This window comes from Lissotriton vulgaris, chromosome 10 (assembly GCF_964263255.1).
Source record: "Lissotriton vulgaris chromosome 10, aLisVul1.2, whole genome shotgun sequence".
Lineage (NCBI taxonomy): Eukaryota > Metazoa > Chordata > Amphibia > Caudata > Salamandridae > Lissotriton > Lissotriton vulgaris.
Window position 1 is genome coordinate 892,255,974 of NC_141698.1, and position 23,322 is coordinate 892,279,295.

General features: G+C 42.4%; 1 protein-coding gene across 3 annotated transcripts in view; it reads right to left on the reverse strand.

Annotated features, from left to right (window-relative positions):
- Nucleotides 1–23,322, reverse strand: part of PEX1 (peroxisomal biogenesis factor 1) — a 793,672-nt gene that overhangs the window by 591,706 nt on the left and 178,644 nt on the right. For all 3 annotated transcript variants that reach the window (XM_086941864.1, XM_086941865.1, XM_086941863.1), the window contains exon 6: nt 2,744–2,863. In XM_086941864.1, coding sequence (XP_086797990.1) covers nt 2,744–2,863 — 120 coding nt within the window. The remainder of the gene's footprint in view (nt 1–2,743; nt 2,864–23,322) is intronic.

Consider the following 23,322-nt stretch of genomic DNA (forward strand, 5'->3'; position numbering starts at 1 on the left):
CTAGGGATGATATACCAAACAATGTGAGAGGCTCTCCTTTTGCACTATGACTCTCCGCCCCTAAAATGCCCCCTCAACATTATGCAAACTGGGCTGCACTGGTTTTAAAAGGGTCGCCGCGGCCAGGGCTACTGACTCCAGAATCTGGGGATCACGGTTCGATCCCCGGCACCGGCGGCAGATTAGCCCAGCACCATGTGACTCTGGGCAATAGCTTGCTTAATCTTCCTGACGGCCCCCAGCGCCCAGAGACCCTTACGGGTGATTGTGCGCTTTACAAATGTGGATTATTATTATTATTATTATTATTAGTTATGTCTAGTCGATTTCCACGTTCAGTATGAAACCTTTTAATAATCTGTGCTGGCACTGAATCAAGAATTGTTCAGAAGTCGGTGATTCCTATATTTTTTTTAAGTGGTGGAAACATGGTCCAGCCAGGGCAGGTTTGTTGAGTCTAGGTTTGCAATAATGTTCGACAGTGCTGCTCTGTGATTAGTCACACACTTGTCAGTCCACAGGCAGCCTTGTATAGGATGGGGCTTGATGGAAATTAAGGCTTCTATCCCCTAGAGTCTCGGTTCGACCTTAAGAACCACCATTGGTTTTACGGGACGTAAATGTAACAACTGCTAAAAGAATTTGTTCTGTTACTTTTAAGTTTCTAGAGGTCCTTAGACTTGTAGACACTGATGGCCAACTCAAGGGATCTTCCTCCAAATTTCTTGGCAAAATAAGTTATTGTACTGGTGCTCTCGCTCTTAGAATTCTGGGCCAGCCAGGACAAGTTTTCATCAATTCATATGCGTAGGAAGTCGAAGTATTTGACTATTTCTAGAGTTACTTTGTGAATTCTAAAGTTTGATTTTAACTTCTTTGTTGATTTTAGCACCATGAATTTTGTTTTAGTAATGTTTATTGTCCTCATCTATTGACGCAGTACCTCTCAATGCCCAGAAGTAATTTATAAATTGATCATTCTAACTGGGAAAGCAAAATCATGCCATCGACAAATATGGGCAATTCCATACCTCCTATTTTAGGGACATCAAGTTCCAGGTCAATTAGTGTCTTGCCAATATTATCAATGAAAAGATTGAAGAGCAACCACACAGCCTTGCTGCACTCTTTGTTCAATGCTTATTTCAGGAGTGCACTCGCCTCTCATGGCTTAACATACCCTTGCTGTATTCCTTTGAATCACGTTACATGTGGCAAATGTTAATTTCTCAGGTAGGCCCTGTGCTTTTAAAGTGGGTCTTAGTAGGGGCCTGTGCACAGAGTCGAGTGCTGATTTACAGGTGATGAAAAACCAATTCTGCAACTGAGATCCTGTACTCGCCTTCTGACTCTTCTTAATGATGAAATCCAGTGACCCCTAAGGGGTTGGTGCAAACATTTGATTTACATGCATCATAACTTTTAGGAAGGACTTTCTATCCATTTTAGGACATGCAGCAGAAGTATGCACCAGATGAATATATATCTCAAATGAAGAGAAGGTGAGATCATGCAACTCGCAAACAAGCAGCGGCATTGCACCAATTGTGGATGGAAGATTGATTCACAAGCTACCCAAGCGGGAGCAAAAAGATAGGTGGGTAAAAACAGCAGATCAAAATTAACAGAAATCAGTAGGTGTTTCTGGAAGGGCATACATCAGGAAATGGATGAGCGTGGGAAACGCTGGTTATGATTTATACTGTTCAGTGAAAAAAGAAGAGAGTAAGCAAATGCACACAAGTATTGTGGGGGAATGCTATATATGATTAAGGCTCCCAGTTATATGGTATATTGTTTTTTTTTAACATGTCTGTCCGTATTTTCCCATATTTATTTCTTGGCCATCTTATTGGCATTTTTCATATTTATTTTGTGTTTTGAGAAAAAATGGATAAGTAAAACACATATTTCCGCATTTTTTTAACTGAAAAACATGCACTCCTACTTTGATGCCTGCCACGTTTTAGCTAATCAAGCAGCCAAATATAACAAAACACTGCACTCACATATTAGCATTACATACAATCTTTTATTAAGGTATGCCTTCATTTAACGAAATTCGATGCTGCTTTTTTTTTAAACTCTCCCTGATGTGTATCTGCTCAGCTGTTGGCCTTGAACTCATGAAGTGAGAGGCATTCACAAGAAGCACAATTTTCTGTATTTTTCTTTTAAAAATAAATACAGAGAGGAAACGCGTTGTTTTCGGTCTGTATTTATCTGTAGAAATATGTGAAAACGGAAAACGGGAAGCCTTATATATGATGCCCACAAGTGTGACCCATACGAGCCCCTTAAACTTTAAAATAACACCTATAAAAGCAGTTTAATGTCCACCAGAAGATGACAGCACGCCTACTCTCATGAGTAATTCTATGAAGCATGGATCCCAGTAAAGAAAAAAACAGGGCTCCAAGATTTAGTTAGAGATGCTGTATACTGTACGGAAACCCCTTTCTAGGGCAATTAGATTGGAGGTAAACAACTGAAGTGTGATACAGTTGAGGAAATAGACACACACAGAAATGGTCCAATGACTAAATTTTCACAAAAGGGAATATCTCCTACTCTAATGACAGTTGATAACTAAAAGGAATTACAACATTCCCACTTGAATCTCGGGAAAACTGAAAATGCCAAGAGCTTCCATACACACAAAAATGAAGCAGATTATTTACAAATAGGATTACGTTGGCAGGTGTGCACAAACCCGTCCAGTAACAGAACAAACCTTACTCACCAGAGCATTCTTCGGCTGAAGCAGGAGTGTGGTTGGTATCTTTGGGAGGACGTCTGATGAGGTTATTCTCACAGCAGCATGCAATTCAATGTCAAGTCTTGTTCGTAGGTCATCTGGTATCTAAAAGTCAATGTTTTACAAACAAGAATAAATTGGTAACTAACGATAATATAATAGCCACATCTATTCGATTTCATCAGATGTACTAAACTAATACTCATTCGTTTCAGGCTTGCACTTCGGTGAGAAAATGCATCACCGGGTGAACAAATCTAGCAGTGTGGAGGAGCAGTTTTTGGATGAGTTGAGTAGCAACAACAAATATTTTATTCATTTCCGAAATATACATCTTTTAGAAACATATTCTAAGATCCAATACTGTAAAAACCTTCATACACATTTATCTCCCATAAACCCTTCCACTATTTTCGTACATAATTTGTTAAAAGACACATTTAGGAATATCGTTTTAATACCTTCATCGCAATTTTAAAACGTTCCTTCTGTTAGCAGTTAATCATTAAAATACTCAGATTCATAATTTCATAAAGTGCTCAATGAATTAAAACTGATGAATTTTTCGTTCATACAGTTTCTCTTCTCTTTTTTTGAAAAGTTAAGATCTACTTTGCGATACAAATAACACAATCTATTTGCCTCATTCCCAACAAGGTTGCCTGTGCTTCATAACGTGAATGCAGGGAAATTTGGGAAGCGTCACAACACCGGGTTTATCAATGGGGGGACAAATCAAGTAGAATGCTCCACCGGCTTTGCCAGGCTGATAACTCTACGGCGATTGTCTCCACCATACGCAACGTGGACGGGTCTATATGTATGTCGCCAGAGGGCGTGGCCAGGTTGCACAACACTTCACGAACCCTATACGCACGATACAAACAGATCTCAGCAAATTTAATTGAGGAATTCCTTACACATATTCCACTGCGGAAGCATCCTGACCACTTGCGTGCACAATTAGAGGTCCCAATCACGCTGGACGAACTGACTGGCGCCTTCAATGCGTTACGCCCGGGGCGTGCCCCAGGTCCAAATGGATTTCCTATGGAATTCTTGCGGCCCAACATACACTTATTAGGCCCCCATTTATTAGCAGCAATCCTGGAGGCCGAGGAATTAACCATATTGCCCCAGGATTGGCAACATGCGGAAACAGTTTTATTCCTCAAGCCCGGTCGTCCTCCGGATGACTCGTCCTCTTACCGCCCCATTTCCCTCACTAACTTTAAGGCAAAATTGTAAGGGAATGTCCTTGCTGATCGCTTACAAACATGTGTCTCAAGGTTGATCTATCCAGACAAGTCGGGATTTATGCCCCAAAGGGCCACCTGCCTTAATATCCGGAGGGTATATAATGCAATGGCAGCAGCCCCAGTGCTAGGCCGGCCAGCTGCCATGCTCTTGGCCGACATTGACAAAGCTTTCGACTCACTAAATGGAGTCTACCTCTTTCAATTGCTTGAGGCGATAAATGTTGGTCTGAGTTTCATTGCATATGTTCACCTGCTCTATACCAACTTAGGAGCGTCAGTACGCATTGCCGGGCACTGCTCCCACCCCTTCCCTATCCAAAGAGGCACTAGTCAGGTCTGCTCCCTGCCCCCACTATTGTTCACCCTAGCGGTCGAGCCCTTAGCAGCATCGGTTAGAAGTGACCTGGTGCTCCGCGACTTCGAATGGTCCCAGTCGCGATCAGACCATATTGCGTTATATGGGGACGATGTCCTATTTTTTAGGATGGACACCCTGGGTCTCTGGGGCCCGCTTATTAGAGATCCTCAGAGTGTTTGGGTAGACTACCGGTCTACACACGATCACCGCAGAATCTGTGCTGTTTCCAGTGTGCGGTCATCAAGGTCACGAGGCTTGGGCATCGCAGTTATCCCGTGCGACAGATGGTTTCAAATATCTCAGCATTTTCTTGTCACCATGCCCCAAAAATCTCATGGGCGCACAATATCACTCCATTGCTAGCGAGTCTCAATGATGAAACAGCAATATGGTCCTCCCTTCCCTTAGCCTTATATGGGCGTTTGCCCATCTATAAGATGGTGTCACTGCCCCGGATTCTATATTGCCTCCAAAACTTTCCTTATCCTATTCAGCGTTCTTGGTTCGCACAGGTCAACGCCATACAAAACAAATTCCTCTGGAACACTGGGGCAGTCAGGGTCGCTCTGCGCACATATGCTGAATCCACATACTGCGGTGGGGATCGCGGCAGCGGACATTTACTCTTATTACGTAGCCTCCCATATACTTGTGGTGAATGAATGGTGGTACAACTCCCCCAAAGATGCGGCATATGCAATCGAGCAAGCGGCAATAGAATGTACTCACCTCCTTCACCTCCTATATAGTGGCGCACGCCTGGATCTCATGCCTCCCGCATGTAAAGTCATGATACAGCTGTGGCGGGCTAAAGTTAGAGAGATGGGCTGGAATGGGAAACTTACCTAGGAAACCCCACTATGGCAGGGTGCATATCTCTGCCCCGTGGCAGCCTTGGGGGGGGTTCAGGGGATGGGACCTAGTGGGAATATCGACCGTCTGTGATGTGATGAGTGGTACTACACTGAAATCCTTCCAGCAACTACAGGTTGAATAGAACTTACACAAAACACAATTCTACAAACTCCTCCAACTCTGTTATGCACTCACACCCCTGATCCACATGCTTGAGACCCTTCCGGAATTCCACCCATTAGAAGGCTGCCTGCTAATGGGTGATTTAGGCCGCCACAAGATCAGGCAAATATACCAGACCCTGACGTCCCACACACCGACAACGCAGTGTTAATAGCTTGTGCTTGCCCTGCTAAGCATAGGAAAATTTGGACTCGATGGGAGTCAGATCGAGGAATCGAGATTTCGCCCCTGCCACCCGCAGACCCCTGATAAATTCCCCTATTTTCAATGCCCCATGACCGGCATATCCCGCAGTTTGAGAATGGACCCCTATGCTAATATATCATTTTCTCTTCCTCTTCTTTCAGCCCAGCCGCTTTTAATTCAACATCACTCGGCGGTGGGCTCCATCTTGAGTGAGGAAGGTGAGGTCATCGCTATAGTCGCGCCGTCCTCCCGCCCTCCCATTGTATTTAGGTGTGCCCTTCCCAGCGCTCCCTGCCTTACAGATGCTCTCCCTGGTGAGGGGAACTGGGGCTGCGAGCTGCTGAAGAGCTGGACAATCGCAATCTGAGGCGCATTGATTTTAGCCTTTCCTGCATAGCATTTGGAGCGTTTTTATACCCTTTTTAAAACCGCCGCATTTTAACTTTGGGGGCTGTTAGATTAAGGGGAATTGAGAATACAGGCACTCTGACACCTCTCACACTTTCTCTTCCTCTTCTTTCAGCCCAGCCGCTTTTAATTCAACATCACTCGGCGGTGGGCGCCATCTTGAGTGAGGAAGGTGAGGTCAGCGCTATAGTCGCGCCGTCCTCCCGCCCTCCCATTGTATTTAGGTGTGCCCTTCCCAGCGCTCCTGCCTTACAGATGCTCTCCCTGGTGAGGGGAACTGGGGCTGCGAGCTGCTGAAGAGCTGGACAATCGCGATCTGAGGCGCATTGATTTTAGCCTTTCCTGCATAGCATTTGGAGCGTTTTTATACCCTTTTTAAAACCGCCGCATTTTAACTTTGGGGGCTGTTAGATTAAGGGGAATTGAGAATACAGGCACTCTGACACCTCTCACACTTTCTCTTCCTCTTCTTTCAGCCCAGCCGCTTTTAATTCAACATCACTCGGCGGTGGGCGCCATCTTGAGTGAGGAAGGTGAGGTCAGCGCTATAGTCGCGCCGTCCTCCCACCCTCCCTCCTTCCTATATAATGTGTCACTCATTCAGACGGCGCAGCGGGCTAGCGCAGCGGGCGCGCCGGTCGCGCGCCGAAGCCGCGCCTAAGCCAAGCCCGTCTGCGCCCGTCCGCGCCAGATTCGCGCCGGGCGCGGGTCATGCTGCTCCAACCCTCCCAGTTCTCAGGTATGACTCTGATGCGCTGCTCTCTATGCGCCCGACATTAGCAAGCCCCTCTTGTAATGTTCACCCCTTCACAGACCACCTCTGGGGCCCTTTTTCCTGCCGCTCATGCGGATGGTCATCCTCTAGTCCCGTCAGCCCTATCTCTACCCTTCCTCTCCCTCCTCGTCACAAGACGGCCTCCTTCAACTGTGGTCTTATTAATGCCAGATCTTTATCGCGTCACGGACAAGACATCTATGACCTTGTTGTGTCATCCGATCTTGACGCCCTATTCATTACTGAATCTTGGCTGCATGATGCTTCTAACCCCGATCTGGCAACCGCCCTCCCTCCTGATTTTACCATCTTCAGGCGGGATAAACCCATCGGTCGGGGAGGCGGGCTGGCTATCATTGTAAAGAAATCCTTCAGGTGCCACACATTTGACCTGGCCTCCCTCAAGGATTGCGAGTCTCTCGGCTTTGTTATCCAAATCAATCCTTCTTCCTCCCTCTCAGGAGGACTCGTCTATCGCCCCCCCGGGAATGCCACATCATTTTTGGACTCCCTCGAAGAAACTTTGGCAGCACTCCTGACTCACTACCCCACTTTTACCCTTCTTGGGGACTTCAACTTTCACTTGGAATCCTGCACCGACCCCCACACTCTTAATTTCCTTCACTCACTTGAGATCTTTGGCCTTTCTCAATCAGTCTCCTATCCTACCCACTGCGCCGGGCACACCCTGGACGGCAGCTGCACAAACTTGGCTTCCTTAGATGTCTCTCCCCCATTACCACAAATATGGACAGACCATTGTTTCATTCCCTTCTCCATCAAAACTAAATCCCTGCTGTCACCTTCCACCAAACACTCTCATATCCCCTTCCCCATCTATTGGAAGAAGGTAGCTGACTGCATCAAACTTAACCCCCAACCTTCTGTCCCCCCCCCCCTCCTATTATTGGAGATGCATCACAAGACTCCATAAACTTTCATCTGTGGATTGACAGAGTGGTCTCTGCTAATTCAAAATCCGCCAGTCAAAAATCAGTCCGAGGCAAAAAGAAGCCCAATGCCCCCTGGTATACTCCGGCCCTCACTGATTGTCACCTAAAGTGTAGGATTTTGGAAAGAGAATGGAGGAAAACCTATGATCCCACATCCAGATCCATATACATCCTCCAGAGGAAACAATATCTTTCTAATATAAAAAAAGCAAAAAAGGCATTCTTCACTCTAGCAATAGACTCAGCCAAACAGAAACAACAAACGATTTTTAATATAGTAAAGTCTTTCACTCACCCAAAGGCACTGGCACTCGAAATCCCCCCCTCACAAACTCTCTGCGATCAAATCGCAGATTTCTTTGTGGAAAAAATCAATAATATTCATAAGGATTTCCCCCCTTTACCTACTCCAATTCAAGATACCGTCACAACCATTCCCTCACTGAATCATTTTACAACAGTTTCCCTGTTACAAACGCAAAAAGCCATTTTGACCTGCAGATCAGGTGCCCCTACGGATTCCTGCCCCCCAATCATCCTACACTATCTTATTGAGGCTGTCAACCCGTTAATTACTGCCATTGTGAATGAATCTCTTAACTCTGGCATCGTCCCGCTGAGTGGAAGAAGGCCATAGTTAAGCCCCTCATGAAAAAACAAAATAAATCCCCAACTGACTTGTCCAACATGCGCCCAATTTCCCTTCTCCCAGCGCTAGGCAAAATCACTGAGCAGTTAGTTCATGAGGAATTAAACATTTTTGTGGAAAACAAACGCATCCTGCACCCACAGCAATCTGGCTTCCGCCCGGGCCACTCTACAGAAACTGCTTTGATCGAATTATCAGACACCATCAAGTTCTTGCAGGATGAGGGCAGACAGGCTGTTCTCATCCTGCTCGACTTAACCGCGGCCTTCGACACCATCTCACATGTCATTCTAATTAATAGAATGCGCGAGATTGGTGTCTCGGGTTCCGCTCTGGCTTGGATAACATCATTCTTGTCCAACCGTTCTCAAACTGTTTCCTTAGGCCCCTTTCTTTCTGGCGAACGACCTACCATCTCAGGTGTGCCCCAGGGTTCCATCCGGAGCCCTCTCTTTTTTAATATATATATGGCCCCCCTTCTCACGTTGATCGAATCCCATGGGATCCTCGTGACTTCCTACGCTGACGACACCCAGCTTGTCGTCACCATTGACAAAAGATACTCGGATGCTGCCCTTAGATTTCAAAACTGCCTTTCCCAAGTCTTCTCCTGGCTCAACTTGAATCATCTTAAATGCAACAGCGCCAAAACCGAAATAATACCCCTAGGTAAAGGCACACTCTTTTCCCCCAAAGACTGGTGGCCCCATAACTCCGAAGCACCACCGAGCGCGGTCTCTTCAGCCCGCAATCTTGGAGTTCAATTTGACTCATCCCTCAGCTTTGATGAGCATGTGCGCATTACTGCAGGGCGCTGCTTTAGTCTGATCAGGCAGCTAAAGAAATTTTTTAATTTTCTGCCTATTTCAGCCAGGAAATCAGTCGCGGTGGCGCTCATCCTCTCCCGGCTGGATTATTGTAACGGCCTCCTAGCAGGCATAAAGAAATCTTCTCTTAAAAAATTACAAAGTGTTCAACACGCAGCAGCCAGGCTTGTTCTGAAACTCCCCCGTAGGTCTTCGGCCTCTGCAGCCCTTAATGCCCTTCACTGGCTGCCCCTCCATAAGAGAATTTTATTCAAGCTTCTAGTCACTGTCTTTAAATCCACCAGGAGCACGGGTCCATCCTACCTGATCAAGCGCTTCCAGCGTTATATTCCAACTCGCTGCCTGAGGTCGTCAGGTGCCAATCTAATCACTGAACCCCGAATAAAACTAAAAACCAAAGGCGGAAAGACCTTTTCATTCCTGGCTTCTAAGGCATGGAATCGTCTTCCCCCCAACCTTAGGCATGCCCCCTCAGAAAGCCTTTTCAGGAAACTCCTGAAGACTTGGATTTTTTCTCAGTCCGACTCATCGGTCCTCGCAGCGATCTGATTCTCGCTCCCCATTGTTGATTCGCTGTGTGCTCAGCGCCAAGATGCTCCCTCCGGAGCGAAAGTAGCGCTTTATAAATGCTAATAAATATCAAATATCAAATATCATGTACCCATGCTGTGAGATTGAGTGATGTCTGCATTTTGTTTCAGTTGTATTACCAGCATGTTCAGCAAGTGTTTGAGATTGGTAAAAATGCTGGGATTTTCGTGCTATTACTCCTTTTCCTCCTACAGGTCATTGTAGGGCTGTCGCCCATCTTCCAAATGAATAACCAAATAAAATTTGTTGTTAAAAAAAAAACGTGAATGCAGACCATGCCTCAGAAAGTAAGGGTGTAGGATTGGACAAAAAATTGACAATCTAAAAACAAGTGTGTTACAGAGTATTTTATTTGCAAATTACAAGAGGAACAGCCATTGTTATCCGGCACCATTCTTTTAAGGCCACGTATCCTCCATTCTGGGTCTATACCGATCTAGAACTGTACGGGAATGACACAGCTGCTCCAAGATCTTCTAGGGTATGGATAACAGATGCAGTTATCAATGGCTGAAGATTAGATGCTAACTTTATCCCCAGAGGGCTATCTTTAGCTGCTTCCCTGTCATTTGGCCATCAACTTCTGTGACATCAAGTGCCATACCAATTCCCCTCACTGTTGACATTTATTTTAATGGGAATTTGTTTTCAGACAGCATTATAACCTGCAGCATCATCATTAATAGTCTATCCCTGGACAAACCACGAGGCCCGGAATCTAGCAATCACAGTCCAGGATTCCAGACTTAGTTCTAGCCTAACTGCTGGCATCATTGCAGTTTTAGGGCGCAATAAGAGTGTCTTCAAACAGACTCGCTAATGAGTCCCAGTCAGATCGCTCATCCAGGGCCAACAGTTCAGCCCCATAGAAGGCCTGCAGGACCAGCTTCCCAGCAATAGCCTTCATGAGCGGGTCAACAGATAGCCCTCCACACCTCAGACTGAATCTCCTCAAAAGATTGTCTGTAGTTAGTACAGTAGTTGTCACCTTTGTAAAATGATTTTCTCTTCTCAGATTCCAAGCAAAGGCAATTCCCAAATATTCATACTCCTTAACCTGCTGCAAAGGTGAGGAATTAAGGAACCATGAGTATCTCTTTGGCTTTTTTGATGAAATCATAGTCTTTGTTTTTATTAACGTTGACCACCAAAGAGTTTGCCACACAATACCGATTTAAAGCTTGTAACTTCCTTTTCAACCCAATAGGTGTCTAATCAATCACAACAAAGTTTTCCGCATACATAAGTCAATGGGTATGAACCCTTCCAATACTGGGACAAGGGAGTTAACTGCTCCTTAAGCATCAGGGAGGTCAGAAATAAATAAACTACAAAGCAAAGGTGCCAGGAAACAACTTTGTCTCAGCCTATTATTCACTGAGATTTTGTCTGTTACATCCCCCAACCCATTTAAGTCCTCCTGTATGCAGTTACCTAAATGAAGTGTTTGGATGATGGTCAATAGGTCCTTAGGAATATTCCATCTTTCAAGTTTTTACCTATAGGATTCTGAGATCCACCTTATCAAATGCGGCTTTAAAGTCAACAAATTAAACGGCAGTTTGCCAACTGTGCTTATTGCCATGTTGACAACACCTGGGTGGGTAAAACAGTGACCTACTGTGGAGTACTTGTCTCTAAACCACCTTGCTCTTTGGAGATTCTACCCTTTCTACGACTGCCCATGTCTCAAGGGTTTGCGGGGAGTCTGAGCATAGATTTTAGATGCCACATGCAATAAAGAGATTAAACAATAGTTTCCTTGGTCACTCCTGGGGCTCTTTTTATATGTAGGTTTAATTATAGCACTTCACTATGAAGGAGGGATTTACCAAGTGCTAGTCACCCACTTGAAAACAGGACATAGTAACCTTGCCCACCACAATGGGTTTGACTTATAGAGGACAACAGGGAGTCCATCAGGGCCACCTGCTTGTGAGAATTTTACATTTTAAATCCTCTCCACACATAACCCAGTCTCCTGCAATTACAGTAGACTAGAGTCAACTGTGTGATAGTTATGATAATTTTTTCCCCTCTTAATTTTTTTATAAAGCTCAGCAATGAACTTTACCCAATCTGCATCTGAAGCCTAAGCGTCTGAGTTTGAGAGTGATATTACATGCACCTTATTTGCAGGTGCCCAAAAAGCTCATCATTGCCCTTGCTAAATGCATCTTGCTCCAATTTTGTTCATTAAATGTCCTCTTTGTTTTTCTTTTTAGATGAAAGTACTTAATATACCTTTTTGTAATTTCTAAAAGCATGTTTATTGATGGGTGTTCAAAACAGCCTAATTGCGGTTTCCCTGATAGATTGGAATTCCTTTGCAGGGGTTTTTGGGATTAAAGAGATAGCGTTCCTCCTTTAATAGTGGAAGCAGGCACTTCTCCATCTCCTAAAGCCTTAGCCACAGTGGTCTAATGTTCAAAAGGTAAAATACTGCACCTTTTCTAACTAGCATGACATGAATTTGGTAAGGGGAAAGGAAGGCCTGATTTGAGGGATGCTGTGTCTGTTCTCAATATCTGTGTGCCTCCCTTACTATGTTAGTGTCTCCCTGACCGTGGCCACCATCATCTTGATTGTGCCTGGATGGCACACCTTTCTTCTTGTCCTAGGCCCAGTGTCTTTGGATTCCAGTCCACATCTCCTTTGTTTCAGTATGTTCCTGATCAAGTGTTCGAGAAATCCAGTATTGATGGAAGCCTCATTGCTGAACCACGAGCGATCTGGCCCTTGCTTACAGGTACTCTATAGAGTGATTTTTTCCTCTCCAAATAATTGTTGGATACAAAGACTGACGCCTGGATTCGAATGATTAGGGATGTTACTTCCCACTAATCGTTGTTTGCTGAATCCTCTTTAGAGGAAACCCATATAGGTTTCTCCGGTACCCCTGGACTGTTTATTCATTCCTTGAATTGACCTTTTGTCCATTCCTGACATATTAAATTGCCTAATCAGTGTTCCCCTGGGAACCACCCCTGGTTTCTCCCCAGATGGTTTTATGGATACCCCTACATTGCGCCCTAAAGAAGGTTTTCCGTCTATACTGAAACGAGTGTTGGTGCTTACAATGGATCTGGAACTTTAAGACCAGGAACTCGAAACAATTCTAGCTTCTATGAATGAAGCAAACTAGGATGTACAAATAGAAAACCTTTGATTTGAGTATAGTCATGCACAAAATTAGGAATTGATTTTGTCCAATGCGGTTGTTCCTGGTCCGTTCCAGAAATAATTTTCCAATAAAAAAAATGTTATAGTTTTTTAATTTTTGTTGTATATTTTACAATGAAAGTACTGACAGAATGAATTTGTATGTCTGATATAGTGATTGGGAGTTTGATGGTCTTGGCGTGGGGTTGTCGAAACCAGTGGTTGAAACGCGTTATGCTTTTACTTTTTGAGCTGCCTGTTAAAGAAAATCCTCTTGACTTACCTCTCGACTGGATGGGCTTGAATTTCGTGCCGGAAGGAAGCATGATTCTGCTTGTGGAATATATATATATATATATATATGCGAAGATGCAGCTCTCTCCTCCAAGTCGCGCAGTAGCCGCCGCAACAAAGCCAAGAAAGAAAGCCACGCCACTCCAACGTCCGTTTATGGGCTAAAACGATTTTATTGCGTTCAAGGCCACCAGATCTTACGCGTTTCGGGCGTCCGCCCTTGTTCACAGATCAAATGTCAGTAAGTTCATAATGGCTTAAATACACAAAGTTTTTCCCGGGCATTTTTTTCACCATCACGTGATAAAGTGACATAAAAGACACACTACCAAACTAAGGCTGAGGCAGTCTTTCCTCTGAATTAGTGCCGCGTTAAAACAATGCACAAATATAATAACAGCATGAATGCGCTATTTACATCTCAATCTATTTACAATGTACAATTCATTTTTTTGATTAAAAAAATAAATAAATATATATAGTCTATAACAATATATATACATTATAAAAAACATGTAAGTTGGGACAATGTGCAAACAACGCAATATTGTGAGTTGTTGATAGTTCAAAAACTGGTAGCTGAATGGCAAAGTATATATAAGCAAGATTATAATGATGAATCAATAAATCTTGATGCCAAGTTGATACAGCAAAATAGTCCCAAAGTATGCAGACAATAAGTCTGTCCAATTAAATATCAGCATAAATGCTTATTGTATAGATTGTGATGAAATGTGTGTATCGTGGTCACCAAAAAACATCGTAAAATACGAAGGAGTTGAAGGGCTGCCTCCAATCACGCCCCATCAGTCTGTGTCCAAAATCGAACGTGCTTCAAGTGTTTAAGGGAATGTGCATACCTCCTACAGAGATAAAAAAGGCAAAAAAAGGGGAAAAGAAGTTTGTTTTTTTTGTGACAATGAATTTCAAAAAAATTTTTTTCTCTTGCTTATTCATAGTAACCATAGTAGGAGTCAAAGCTCCTGACCACTATACACCATGGAAGCCATGATGAAATAAGATTAATTCAGTGAAGTAAAGTAGTACAGAAACTAAAAAAACAGAGAGGTCAGATCTTGGCATGATGACTGACATACAGAATAAATTAACCAGCAAAAAAGCCATTATAGGAACACATGTAGATCTTCCGTGGTGTTAAGACCGTTGGGAAAGCGACTGTCCAGTTCAAGAATGAACTGGGATTCCAGTCGCCTCAGCATGAGATCCCTATCACCCCCTCTAGTTGATTTTGGTACTGAGGCGATGACAAAGTATGTTAAGCAGTCAAGATTATTCTGATGGATGGCTTTGAAATGGCGGGCCACGGGATAGCTGCTATCGTTATTAACGATTGCGCGTAAATGTTGGAGGATTCTGACATGCACCTGCTTGCCTGTGCTCCCCACATATCTGAGGCCACAGGTGCATGTCAGAACATACACTGCAAAGTCTGTTTTGCAGTTGTGTTTCCCTTTGATTTCCACAGGGTCAGGTCTAAAGGGTGTAGAGTATTGGGTGGTGTTAATCCCAAATTTGCATGCTCTACAACTAGAACACCGTGTGAAGCCCGGCCTGGTCATCCAGTTATTCTGTTTGATTAACTCAGGAAAATCACGACTCAATTGGGTTCTCATGCTGGGACCTTTTCTATAGGTAATGATGGGTCTATCCACTATTTTTGGGGCCAGTACTAGATCAGTTTTTAAGGCTGGCCATCTTTGATTGATAATAGATCTAATTTTGCGTTCCTGTTTGTTAAAGGTCAGAATCAATCTAGGTGGACCATTGCTTGATTCTGTGTTGGCTTCAAGATTTGACTCTGAGGTGGATAGAAGTGAATCCCTGGGTCTACAGTTAGCTTTCGCTAAGGATTGCCTAAGTACTGATTCTTTGTATCCCCTTTCCCTGAATCTGTCAAGGGCTTCAGTAGCACAGAGTTGAAAGTCCTCATCACTACAGCAAATTCGTTTAAGCCTAAGCAGTTCTCCGAAGGGGATATTATCGATGACATGACGGGGGTGGGAGCTGCTGGCGTGAAGTGTGCTGTTGCCAGCAGTACCTTTACGATGCAGTTTGGTACACAATTTAGAATTTTTCACAAACACTTTAACATCAAGGAATTCCACCTCTGAGTTGTCAATATGTGATGTAAAATGTAAATTCTCATTGTTGTTATTGATCAATTGAATAAACCTTTCTGCATCAGTTCTCTCCCCCCTCCAGATTATAAAAACATCATCGATAAAACGCAACCAATGCAATACATTGTTGGACATGATCTCACTGAAGTTGACCTTAAGTACCTGCTCCTCCCACCAGCCAACGTGCAAGCACGCATAGCTGGGGGAAAAGCAGGCACCCATAGCCACTCCTCTTTGCTGTAAATATAATTCCTTGCCAAACATGAAATAATTATGATGCAAACACCAGTTGGTCAATTCTATTAACATTTTGTTATGAGTATAACAATTAATAGGTCTGGTTCCCAAAAAATGTTCAAGTGCTCTAAGTCCGGCTCGGTGATTGATGCTGGTATAGAGTGACTCTATATCTAGGGTGATTAGTAGTAGGTCATCACTCCAGGGAACGTTGTTAATTCTGTTGAGAAAGTGACCAGTATCCCTGATGTAAGAGGGTAATGTTTGCACTAAGTTTTGGAGGAAATAGTCAATGTATTCACCAATGTGTTCAGCTAAACTGGAGATTGCAGAAATTATCGGCCTCCCAGGGACTGGGCTCACCATCTTGTGCACTTTAGGCAACAAGTACAGTTTAGGCAGTACAGGATTATCAACATCCAGAAAGTTAAACTCATCTTTAGAGAGCATATTTTCCCTCTTCCATTTAAACAACAACTTTTTGAGACTTTCCTTTGACTCAATATACGATTTCATGTTTGACTTGCTGTAACAGGATCCATCCTCTAATTGTCGCAGCGCCTCAGCAACATAATCTTTCTGTGGCCAGATGACCACGTTGCCGCCTTTGTCTGCCATGGTCACTATAATACTCTGATCTTTACTAAGCTTATTGATTAGTGTGCTATAAGCTAGTTCTTGAGTACTCCTGTATCTTTTCTTATGTTTGACTTTATGATACAGTCCTTTAAGGTCTTCAATGACCATGTCATGAAAAGTATCTATAGAGTCACGAGGCATAACTGGCATAAAAGTAGACTTTGGTTTGAACGGACTTAGGTTCATTCCTACCTGAGATATTTCTGCTGTTCGAAGCTCTTCTTGAGTCGATGTTGCTTCGGCTGCAGGTGTGTCATTCATAGCCAGTTGATGCAATGTCAATAAAGTTCTTGTTTCTCCTGCCGGAATGCTAAGAGTGTTTGTTGCAATTCCAGACTGTTTGGGAGGATTGGTTTTGTTACCTTCTTTTATTTCAAAAAATTTCATGAGCTTAAGTTTACGAATGTAGAGAAAGATATCCACACGTGTTCTTGTGTAACTGAAGTCTGACACCGGACAATAACTAAGCCCCAAACTTAAGAGTTGATTTTCAGCCTCAGTTAATGCAACGGTGGATAAATTAATAATAGTGTTCTTTACTGTTTGTTTTTTCGCCAATACTGCTTCTTTTGTTTTTTTGGAGATTTTTTGTTTTTGTTTTTTGCGGCGTTCTCTCCGTCGTTTGTTGCGTCTTGTTTTGCTGGTTTGTTCTGGGATTGCTGTTTCCGATTCCTGGGCCTCAGCGTTTGAATCCTGTCCGAGCGTAAAAAATCAACCTCCTCTCCTAAGTTTAGGACAGCCATTTCTGTTGAATCCAATTGCTCACTTCTGTTCTCCCAAGATGAGCCGCTGCTGAGGGATTCATTGTCGCTGCTTTCCAAGGTTATGCCCAACCCGGCTGAGGTGGAAGCAGCCGCTGGTGTTTCTATGGAGGATGCAGGTTTCTTAGCTGACTGTTGTGCCAGTTTCGTTTTTTTGGCATTTTCATATTTTTTTGCGAATGTAAATATTCGCCCCTGGGCGTAGTCCTCCTTATCACGGGCAAACTTATAGATTTTGCGATTTTTGATTTTTTCCTCTTGCTGCTTGAGACGCTCATCAATCTCTTTGCGTAGTCTATCAACCAAATCATTGGGTTCAAAGGTGGCGAGCAACTCGTTGATGGATTAGATTTCTTTCATTAAGGCATCCCTGTCGATTACAGCGTATTTGACCAGTAGCTGTATTAATCTGCTGGATGAGTCTAGGTTGATTTGTCCCCACTCCCTTAACATCTCCGGGTTGGGATTTTCGTAACTCGGAGCCAGCAGAATGCGCAGGCCACGGGGGACCCGCCCTTCCTCCAGATACTTTGAGAGTGATTTGTGTTCCCACCATTTGGTGAGTTCTTGCCGCATACATTTCTCCAACCGTTTCATGGCCGCCCTGATTTTATCCTCATCAGTGTTGTCGTTGTTGGTCGTTGCGGGTTTATTAACTCCCTTTTGCTTATTGGTTATAGTAGGGAGATTAGAGTACAGCATATCTGCCGCCGCTTCTCTGTCTTTTAAAGTTTCCGCTGACATGTTAGCGGTGTCTTGAAATAACGCAAAATACCCGCAGTCAAGTGTCGAACGTTGTTGGTTTCCGAACACTGACCACGCAAACCCAAGGACTCCTCCCCTCCGTTTGTTTGCTCACAGTCACTCACCGCAAAGCGCATAAATTGTGCGTTGAACGACAACCATAAAGGTCCGTTACCGCAAACGCTGGCGAAGTGAGTTTTCAGAGCACGAACGGGGGCTGCTGCTTGAAATTTCCTTGGAAGAAACAGCACGTGTTGGTTGAACAGCTGCAGCCTATCTTGCGGGGAGTGAAGCGGCCTCGGAAGCAACCTCCTTCCGATGTAGAATGCGAAGATGCAGCTCTCTCCTCCAAGTCGCGCAGTAGCCGCCGCAACAAAGCCAAGAAAGAAAGCCACGCCACTCCAACGTCCGTTTATGGGCTAAAACGATTTTATTGCGTTCAAGGCCACCAGATCTTACGCGTTTCGGGCGTCCGCCCTTGTTCACAGATCAAATGTCAGTAAGTTCATAATGGCTTAAATACACACAGTTTTTCCCGGGCATTTTTTTCACCATCACGTGATAAAGTGACATAAAAGACACACTACCAAACTAAGGCTGAGGCAGTCTTTCCTCTGAATTAGTGCCGCGTTAAAACAATGCACAAATATAATAACAGCATGAATGCGCTATTTACATCTCAATCTATTTACAATGTACAATTCATTTTTTTGATTAAAAAAATAAATAAATATATATAGTCTATAACAATATATATACATTATAAAAAACATGTAAGTTGGGACAATGTGCAAACAACGCAATATTGTGAGTTGTTGATAGTTCAAAAACTGGTATATATATATATATATATATATATATATATATATATATATACACACATCTAAGTGAGTTCCTGACCGCGAATAGCAAGGCGGATTACAACAGGCACAGACCACTTCCCCGACGTTCTTCATTCAATGACGAGCCATAGCACCAAAGGTTCGTGCAAGCAGTATTATTCTTTTTTTAAAGATAATTCATAGACTCCATGCATGACGCCTTTCATTCCGTAAAGGAGCGCCCCAACAGGCATTGCAAATTTAAAGTGCTTTAAAAGCCCAAACAGCTCAAAAAAATGGACTGACTGGCGTAAATACTGCAAAATTAACATAACAACTAACCATGGCAACAAAATCACACACATTTATATGGCGGTTTGCAAAAAATGGCTGATTAAAGGCTAATATTACAAGGGAAATGCTGACAAAGGCGTAACAGAAGCACAACCTAATTCATACTGGCAAGTGCCATATTAGTAGTAAAAAAAGGAGCAGATCATCAATTTACTGAACATCATAATTGTCAATATTTATGTGTTTGAAGCAACCATAGTATTGTTACTAATAAAATCCCCTAATAAGGTGTCAGTGCTCAATTCAAACAAAATGCATTTGAAAGCTTATGTCACGCACCAATTTCCACATCATGATCTCTTAGAGCAATTCCAACCTTATCATAAATAAAGTGCAAGTATAAAACATTCCTCAATGAATATATGTTCTATATCAGCCACCGACCAAATAAAGTGAAAGTGCACATACAGTCTCAAAAACCAACTAATAATGCAAATTCAAACTGTCACATTGATGCGACAAAATGGCATGGTAATCTTAGTTGTAGAAAAAAAAGGGTGGTGTGCAATATAATCAAAAAAGCATGCAAAATATAACTAACAACAACACTGAGGCTAAATGTATGAGAAACAAAATATATCAAAACATTCTTTACAGCAAAAACAGCAATGAGAAAAATAACTCAATGTAAGGTGAATAATTAATGTAACTTCAAATGGAGAAATACATAGTCAATGGTCACCATTAATTACAAAAAATTATGTAAATCCTCATTAATGTTCAAACCATTCGGAACTCTGGTATCTAAAGAAAGAATAAAATGGGTTTCTTTTTGTCTTAGTAGTTTGTCTCGATTCCCGCCCCGTCCGGGGTTAGGGACTGAACCTAGGACAGTATACTCTAAGTCCTTGAGCTTGTTATCATGTACAGACTTAAAATGTCTGGCCACCGGATAGTTACTGTCAGAATTGACGATGGCTCTTATGTGCTGTAAGATAAGTTTATTGACCGGAAGCTTAGTACTTCTGATGTATTCCAGATCGCAGATACATCTAAGCTTATAAACTACTTATTCTTACCTGAATGTGAGATATTCATGAATAGGGATCAGTTTCTCACTAAAGGCAGTTCTATAGTGGTTGCCATTCTTTGCAAATGTACATGCACGACAAGACGTGCATTTGAAGAAACCCATTTTGGATAACCAGGTTTTCTTGGGTGGAACTTCTGGCATGGATCTATCTAGGGCATCCCTCATAGAAGGCGCCCGTCGAAAAGTGATAGCTGGCTGGCTTGGCATGATGGTACCTAAAATGTTGTCGGTCATAACAATAGGCCATTCTGAACAGATAATCCGTCGAATGGCTTTTTCCTGGGCACAAAAGGTGGTAATTAGACAGACCGGGCAAACTGTTTTATGATCAGTAGATATAGCAGCACTAGATTTAAGCAGGTCATCCCTCATTCTAGCTTTTGCTTTCAACAGTGCCTGATCCAGAACTTTCTTTTGATATCCTCTCTGGAGGAATCTCTGAACAGATTCAGCCAGGTTCAAGTCTGATGTTGCTTCATCACTACAAATCCTACGGATGCAAATGAATTCCCTGTACGGAATATTTTTTGATGGTGTGACTAGGATGCGAACTACGGGCATGTAGAATCGAATTGCCCGCTGTAGACTTTCTATGTAGCTTAGTGTGGAGAATGCCTGCCTCAATATAGAGTTGCACATCTAGAAACTCAGCTGAGTCGTTGGTGACGGATGCGGTAAACTTAAGATTAAGGTCATTAATGTTAATGGCATTAGCAAAAACAATTGCTTCTTCAATGGACGCCTTCCAGATAATGCATATGTCGTCAATATATCGCTTGTAGTGAACAATATTCGTCCACCACTGGCGATGGGTGACTCCGAGCACGTGCTCTTCCCACCAACCTATATGCAAGCACGAATAGCTGGGGGAAAAGCACAAACCCATTGCAACCCCACGTAGTTGTTGGTAAATCTCACTCTGGAATTGGAAGAAGTTGGTACGCAGACAAATATCAATCATTTCCAAAAGCATTCTGTTATGCTCCCTTAAGCTAACATCACGACTGCCGAGAAAAAAATCAGTGGCCTTAATACCCTGCCAGTGATGAATACTGGTATAAAGTGATTCTATGTCCATGACAACAAATAGAAAATTAGAACACCAGTTCACATTTTTCACTTTAGTTAAGAAATCAGTAGTGTCCTTTGAATACGATGGTAAACTTGTCTTATGTGGTTGGAGGAAACAATCCACATATTTGGATACATTTTCATTCATGCTTCCATAAGCTGATATTATCAGGCGGCCTGGAACAGGAGTGACCAACTTGTGCACCTTTGGCAGAAGGTAAAGAATCGGTGTGATAGGATGTTCAACACTTAAAAATGTTGATTCTTCTTTAGACAGCAATCCATTCCTCTGCCAATTGTGGATCTTGTTGAGAGTAATTTTTTCGCATTTCCTTATAATTATCTTAGTGCTTTTGATGTAACAAGTGGGATCTGATAGATGTTTTTCAGCTTCTTTTAAATAGTCCTTTTTCGGCCATAAAACAGCGTTACCACCCTTATCTGAATTTTTGATAATTACGTTGTGATTGCTTTGAAGTTTCTTAATTAAAAGATGAAATTGGTCATTGTTGTAGTTGGCCTGTTTCGATTTGCCCAATATTTTTTTGTTAAGATCTTTTAATTCAGAGATAATTCGATTGCTGAAAACATCTACTGGGTCCTTGGGCAGGAGTGGAAAAAAGTGAATTTGGGGAGAAAAGGACTGGGTGCAGATTTTTTAACGTTGATAACTTGACTTACAGTAGGCGCATTTTGTGTGTCATCTTCAAAGGCAAGATCATATATGGATTGTAAATCCGGAATGTCTCTGGCTTGCAAAGGATATATATATATATATATTGGAAACACAATCCTGATATATCCAACCGCCGTCAGCGAAGATCAGGAAACGGACCACCACGCAGTAAGTTGAATTTAACGTGCTTTATTCTCCACCAAAGCAGCCATGACGCGGTTCGACAGGGAAACCCCTGTCTTGATCCCATGACATGCCGCAACCAATAAAGTGCATTTATATAAAATAAATACAAACACTCCTCCCTCATCAATAGAGGTAGACAACAGACTGGGCACTATTGTAAATGAATGCAAGTGCAATTATCCAATGTGTAAAATACAAATAAAGGTTTTGCGTATAATGCCAATGTTGCAAAGTTGAAATAACTTCTGCAATCATAAAATGGTTATATTTGTTGAAACAATAACAAACGCAATAATGGGCAAGTGCACTATTTATATATAACCGTTCAAAGATCCTAATAATCCCAAACACAAAAAGGTATAGTATTTAGTCTTGTAGTTTTAAAAAAGTGCAGAGTGCTGATAACAATATTAACAAAATAATTTGAATTAGATTTCAAAACAGTATACAATGCGTGCTAGAATAGTAAAACATATAAGCAACTCCATCATTAAAATTCATGAATGGCTAGCCACATTTACTCTAAAATTACTCTAAAATTCATCTATAAATACAAGAGTATAGCAGCAAATACTACTCATGAGAGAATCTCTCAGTGATCTAGCTTTTCTAAATGCGAGTAACGGTTGAGTCGGGATATCCATCCCCATCACTGGATCCAGTTTTAATGGATTCCAGTTTTTCTTAAAAATCCGTCTTAACGCTCCAGACTCTTCTGAAAAGGTAGTATCATCCGAAATTTGCTCTCATCTGCTACCTTAGTGTGATCAGGGAACAATTGGTTTCTGGGAATTCCATTCACCCTCCTCAATGCACTCTGGAGTGTAGACTCTTCATACCCCCGTGCTCTGAATCTGTCCATACATTCTCTGGCATGTACTTTGAAGTCCATTTCTCTTGTGTTATTCCTTTTGATACGCAAGAGCTCCCCATAGGGGATGCTCTTTATTAGTTTAGAGGGATGACTACTTTGGGCGTGTAATATTGAATTACCCGCAGTGGGCTTACGGAACAATTTGGGGTTTAAAATGCCATCTATTACACAAACCTCTAGATCTAAGAAGTGTACCAATGAAGGACTTACATCTGCACTAAATTTTAGATTGACTTCATTGAAATAATTTTCCAATAAAAAAAATATATAGTTTTTTTATTTTTGTTGTATGTTTTAGGATGAAAGTACTGACAGTATGAATCTGTATGTCTGATTTAGTGATTGGGAGTATGACGGTCTTGGTGTGGGGTTGACGAAACCAGTGGTTCCCAATGATTTACATGTATTGTTTATAGGTGGTAAATAATACTGTTTATGTTGGTTTGAATATCTGAATACATTGTATAGAATATATATATATATATATATATATATATATATATATATATATATAATCCAGCTCAGAA